Source organism: Otolemur garnettii, unplaced genomic scaffold (genome assembly GCF_000181295.1).
Source record: "Otolemur garnettii isolate 467f Iridium unplaced genomic scaffold, OtoGar3 scaffold00082, whole genome shotgun sequence".
Lineage (NCBI taxonomy): Eukaryota > Metazoa > Chordata > Mammalia > Primates > Galagidae > Otolemur > Otolemur garnettii.
Window position 1 is genome coordinate 8,317,654 of NW_003852477.1, and position 6,400 is coordinate 8,324,053.

A 6,400-nucleotide genomic window follows, 5' to 3' on the forward strand; every position below is an offset into this window, starting at 1 on the left:
CTGTGGTCCCAGCTACTTGGGAGGCTGAGGCAAGAGACTCGCTTGAGCCCAGGAGTTGAAGGTTGCTGTAAGCTGTGATGTCATGGCACTCTACCCAGGGGGACAGCTTGAGACTCTGTCTCAAAAAGAAAATAAATAAATAAATAAATAAAAATATTGTTTCTTTCTTCTTCATCTCATGCTTTAAAACTGTCCTTTTTCAGGCTTGGCACCTGTAGCTCAGTGATTAGGGTGCCAGCCACATACACTGGAGCTGGTGGGTTCAAATCCAACCCAGGCCAGCCAAACAACAATGACAACTACAACCAAAAAATAGCCAGGCATTATGGCGAGTGCCTATAGTCTCAGCTACTTGGGAGGCTGAGGCAAGAGAATCGCATAAGCTCAAGAGTTGGAAGTTGCTATGAGCTGTGACACTACAGCACTCTACCAAGGGCAGCATAGTGAGACTCTGTCTCAAAAAAAAAAAGTCCATTTTCAGATATATTTAGGAGTAAATGATATGCCAGCATAGACACATGTATTTTATTTTAAATATGTAGATATGTAATAAAGGGATATATGTGGGCCGGCGCCTGTGGCTCAAGGAATAGGGCACTGGCCCCATATACCGGAGGTGGCGGGTTCAAACCTGGCTCCATCCCTAAAAAAAAGGGGGGGCTATATATGTTCAAAGAAAGTACGGGCAGAGAGGATAAAGAAGTGCTTATTGGTCCTGTAAGACCTTCACTATGTCCACTAATGGTTCTAGGGGTGCATGCCTAGGGCAACCTTCACTGGCCTCCAGTTTCCCAGATGTTTGGGGGCTACCCCCTCTGGAATAGCATGTTATGGTTGGTCTACAGGATCTGAACAGAATAGCCTCAAGAATTTGAAAATAAAGTTTCCCTCTGAGAAGTAAATGAGTAAAATGCACCACCTGTGAGTGAGATGACCCATCTGACCTGCAAGATAAACCAAATGACATTTGGATATCACTCATGAAAGCTAGTCTAGAACGGGGTTATGATTTAGCAAGGGAAAGCCTAGTAACCTGTGGTGTGCCTTGCCTAGAAAAAGAAAATGAGACTGAGCCAGGAATATGAAGAACAGTGCAGTCTCTGAACCACCTGCCTCAGAGTTGGGATGGTCACTAATTAAAATGCAGGTTCTGCTCAGCCTGAGCAAGAGCAAGACCCCATCTTTACTAAAAACAAAAAAACTAGCCAGGCATTGTGGCAGGTGCGTGTAGTCCCAGCTACTCGGGAGGCTGAGGCAAGAGGATCACTTGAGCCCAAGAGTCTGAGGTTGCTGTGAGCTGTGATGATAACATGGAACTCTATCCAGGGTGACAGAGTGAGACTCTATCTTAAAACAAACAAACAAACAAACAAACAAACAAACAAAATGCTCCTTCTGAGCTCTATTCCTTATCTCCCGAGTCAGACTGACTGGCTGTGGGTCTAGGAATTTACATTTACTCAGATGCATCCTCTGTACCCTCAAGCTTGATAATTTTTGGCCTACAGTGTAGGTATTGGGCAGTGCATGCCATAGGGACAAGGGCACCAGGCCAAGGTAACCAATACAGGGGTCTCCGCTTTTTTTTTTTTTTCTTTGAGACAGAGTCTCACTTTGTCACCCTTGGTAGAGTGCTATGGTATCATAGCTCACAGCAACCTCAAACTCTTGTTAAAGAGGCTTAAATGATTCTCTCACCTTAGCCTCCCAAGTAGCTGGGACTATAGGTGCCTGCCACTACGCCTGGCTATTTTTAGAGACAAAGTCTTGCTCTGGCTCAGGCTGGTCTCAAGCTCATGAGCTCAGGCAATCCACCTGCCTCGGCCTCCCAAGTGCTGGGATAACAGGAGTGAGCTACCGTGCCCGGTCTTAAGGTTCCTACTTTTTTGTTTGTTTCTTTTTTCTTTTTTTTTGAGACAGAGTCTCACTTTGTCACCCTCAGTAGTGTGCCACAGCATCATAGCTCACAGCAACCTCAAACTCTTGGGCTCAAGTGATTCTGTTGCCTCAGTCTCCCAAGTAGCTGGGACTATAGGCGCCTGCCACAATGCCCAGCTATTTTTTCTTTTTTTTTCCTTCATTTTTTTTCCTTCATTTTTTTTAGAGACAGTCTTAGTTTGTCACCTTTGGTAGAGTGCTGTGGCGTCACAGCTCACAGCAACCTCCAACTCCTGGGCTTAGGCGATTCTCTTGCCTCAGCCTCCCATGTATCTGGGACTACAGTTGCCTGCCACAACACCCAGCTATTTTTTTGTCGCAATTTGGCTGGGGCCAGGTTTGAGCCCGCCACCCTCGGTATATGGGGCCGGTGCCCTACTCACTGAGCCACTGGCACTGCCCACACCTGGCTATTCTTAGATGAGGTCTTGTTCTGGCTCAGGCTGGTCTCAAACCTGTGAGCTCAGGCAATCCACCCGCCTTGGCCTCCTAAAGTGCTAGGATTTCAGGCATGAGCCACTGCACTCAGCCAGGCTCCCTGCCTGAGCCCCTCCACCATGCTGCCTGCCTTAGGAGATGAGACTCTGCTGCATTGGCACAAATGTCAGGGATTTGGCAATGGGGAAGGGTCCCTTGGCTCTTTAGTATCCACATTCTCATTTCCTTCCTTGGATTCTCATAATCTCATAGTCCCCACCCCTACGGACTGCCCAGGGCAGTGAGGTGAACACATCAGGACCCAGGGACCTGGTCGAGGTCATCAGCTACCCATTTTCCAGGGATACATCTTCAAGACCAAGGGCCTCTTTGTCCATGGACGGCAGCACATATCAGGTGGAATGTGCAGCACCTAGGTCTGAGATAAGGCAATAATGGGGGAGCCACAGGCTGACTGACAAACGAGATGCTGGACCCCCACAGGGGCGGACCATGACCAAGTGATATGACCAGGGGTGAAGGCCATATCCTAGCAATCCCTGCTAGCCCCCTCCCACCTCTGACCTCTAGTGCCTCAGTCCCACTTGGAGCAGGATGACTCTGTGACCCCATAGCCCCCTGACCATCTTTCTCATCACATTTACCTTGCTTCTCCCGTAGTGACTTCTGGAAGTTTAGTGCCTCCTTGGTTACATCAATCTCCCGCTTGATGGCATTGATGCGCTGTATGGTCTCACTGGCCCTTTTCTTTCGTTCATTCAAAATGGATTTGTTTTCTTTGAAAATGCGGTTGATCTCACTACCTCGCTCATTCTTGAAGTCCTCAAAGGCCACAGGCTTGGGCGGTGGGGTGCTGGGTCTAGAGATAAAGGAGGAAGCCAAAGAGGACTTCATTGACATCAGGCACTTCATTTTTCTTCCTGGGGCTTTTATGGGCAGAAGGCAGAGGTCCTAGTCACCACCTGCTTCAGATAGGAGCTAAACTATGCAGGAATCATTCATCATTTTTGTTTTACTCAGTATACAAGGGCACACGTCCATGGCAGAAAATGAGAAAAATAAGTAAAAGTGTAAGAAACAGAACAGAACAAAAACTATTCACTTCCTTTCATTCAACCACACTTTCATGTATCACCTTCTGGATTTCTTTAACGTACTTTTGAATGGTTGAAGCCATGCAGTATGTTTGTTTATTTACTTATTTTATTTATTGATTGATTGATTGACATGGGCTCTTGCTGTGATGTTCTATTTATTTATTCCTTTATTTAGTTATAGAGATTTATTTATTTATAGAGATGGGGGTATTGCTGTGTTGACCAGGCTGGAGTGCAATGACTATTTACAGGTGTGATGGTAGAACACTACAGCCTCAAACTCCTGGGCTCAAGCAATCCTCCTACCTCAGCCTCCATGGTAGCTAGGACTACAAGCTTGCGCCACTGCACCTGGCTCTGTATAATTTTGCATCTTACTTTTTTTCTTTTTCTTTCTTTCTTTTTTTTTTTTTAACTCAGAGTCTCTTGGCTCAGCACCTGTGGCTCAAGCAGCTAAGGCACTAGCCACATACACCTGAGTTGGTGGGTTTGAATCCAGCCCGGGCCCACCAAACAACAATGACAGCTGCAACCAAAAAATAGCCAAGTGTTGTGGTGGGCGCCTGTAGTCCCAGTTACTTGGGAGGCTGAGGCAGGACACTCACTTGAGCCTAGGAGTTAGAGGTTGCTGTGAGCTGTGATGCCACGGCATTCTACCCAGGGGGACAGCTTGAGGCTCTGTCTCAAAAACAAAAACAAAAACAAAAAAACCCACAGAGTCTCACTATGTCACCCTGGGTAGAGGGCCATGGTGTCACAGCTCACAGTAACCTCCAACCCTTGGGCTTAAATGATTCTCTTGCCTCAGCCTCCCAAGGAGCTGCAACTACAGGCACCTGCCACAACGCCCACCTATTTTTTAGGTGCAGTTGTCATTGTTGTTTAGCTGGCCTGAGCTGGGTTCAAACCTGCCAGCCTTGGTATATGTGGCTGGTACCATAACCACTGTGCTATGGGCTCTGAGCCTCAAGCTGTCACCCTCAGTAGAGTGCTGTGGCATCACAGCTCATAGCAACCTCCAGCTCCCGGGCTCAAGTGATTCTTCTGCCTCTGCCTCCCAAGTAACTGGGACGACAGATGCCTGACACAATGCCTGGCTATTTTTTGGTTGCAGCCCTCATTGTGTTTTTTGTTTTTGTTTTTTGTTTTTTTTTTTTTGCAGTTTTTGGCCAGGGTTGGGTTTGAACTCGCCACCTCCGGCATATGGGGCCAGTGCCCTACTCCTTTGAGCCACAGGTGCTGCCCACAGCCGTCATTGTTGTTTGGCAGGCCCACGCTGGATTCGAACCCGCCAGCTCAGGTGTGTGTGGCTGGCACCCTAGCTGCTTGAGCCACAGGTGCTGAGCCACCTCATTTTACTTTTTACATAGAAGCATTCTTTCATGCTATTAAAAACTCCTTGAGATATAAGATGTAGTGTTGGGGCATGGGAAAGTGGATTGATGTAGGCAACTTACTTTGACATGTATCAAAAAAATAAGTTTGGCTTAGTGCCCACAGCACAATGGGTATGGCCCCAATCACATACACTGAGGGTGGCGGGTTTGAACGCAGAACAGGCCAGCTAAACAACAATGACAACTGCAACAAAAAATAGCCGAGTGTAATCCCAGCTAGTTGGGAGGCGGAGGCAAGAGAACCACTTAAGCCCAAAACCACTTAAGCCCAAAACAAAAAATAAGATGGAGGGATAGAGAGTTAATCAGATGATGAAATAAACATGGTAAAAGGTTAACTGCAGAATTTGGAGAGTATTTGGTATATAGATGCTCACTGCACAATTCTCTCAGCCTTTCTGAATGTTTGTAAATGTTCATGGGCTAGGGGAAAAAATTCATGTACATCTTTGCACAACACACAGGGAAAAATAATGATTCACTTAGTACCCTTTCCCTAATGTTGTCTATTGAAGGAATTTCAAAACAGACTTATTTTTGCTTTTTTAATTAATGATACAATGAATATCCTTTTTTTTTTTTTTTTTTTTGAGACAGAGAGTCTCACTTTGTCACCCTGGGTAGAGTGTTATGGCATCATAGCTTATAGCAACCTCAAATTCTTAGGCTCAAATGATTCTCTTGCCTCAGCCTCCCAAGTAGCTGGGACTACGGGTGCCTACCACAATGCCTGGCTGTTTTTATTTTTATTTATTTATTTATTAGAGACAAAGTCTCACTTTGTCTCCCTCTGTAGTGTGCTGTGACATCACAACTCACAGCAACCTCCAGCTCTTGGGCGTAGGTGATTCTCTTGCCTCAGCCTCCTGAACAGTGTGGTCTATAGGCGCCTGCCACAATGCTTGGCTATTTTTTTGTTGCAGTTTGGCCAGGACTGGGTTCAAACCCACCACCCTAGGTATATGAGGCCAGGGCCCTACTCACTGAGCAACAGGCGCTGCCCATTTATTTATTTTTTAAAGCATTTGCTGCAGGTGGTGCCCACAGCTCAGTGAGTAGGGTGCTGGCCACATACACTGAGGCTGGCAGGTTCGAACCCAGCCTCGGACGGCAACAACAACAAAAAATAGCTGGGCATGTGTCAGGTACCTGTAGTCCTAGATACTTGGGAGGCTGAGGCAAGAGGATCACTTGAGCCCAAGAGTTTGAGGTTGCTGTGAGCTGTGACACTATAGCACTCTACCAAGGGCAACATAGTAAGAATTTGTCTCAAAAAAAAAAAGGCTCGATGCCTGTGGCTCAAGCTGCTAAAGCGCCAGCCACATACACCTGAGCTGGCAGGTTTGAATCCAACCCGGCCCATCAAAACAATGACACCTGCAACCAAAAAATGGATAGGCGTTGTGGTGGGCACCTCCAGCTACTTGGGAGGTGGAGGCAGGAGAATCGCTTAAGCCCAGGAGTTGGAGGAGTCCTGTTAGCTGTGACACCATGGCACTCTACCCAGGGTGACAGCTTGAGGCTCTGTCT

At 46.9% G+C, this 6,400-nt stretch overlaps 1 protein-coding gene across 1 annotated transcript in view; it reads right to left on the minus strand.

The window, feature by feature from the left end:
- Positions 1-6,400, minus strand: part of KIF9 (kinesin family member 9) — a 66,465-nt gene that overhangs the window by 8,415 nt on the left and 51,650 nt on the right. Inside the window, exon 18 of the mRNA XM_012808021.2 lies at positions 3,021-3,235. Coding sequence (XP_012663475.2) covers positions 3,021-3,235 — 215 coding nt within the window. The remainder of the gene's footprint in view (positions 1-3,020; positions 3,236-6,400) is intronic.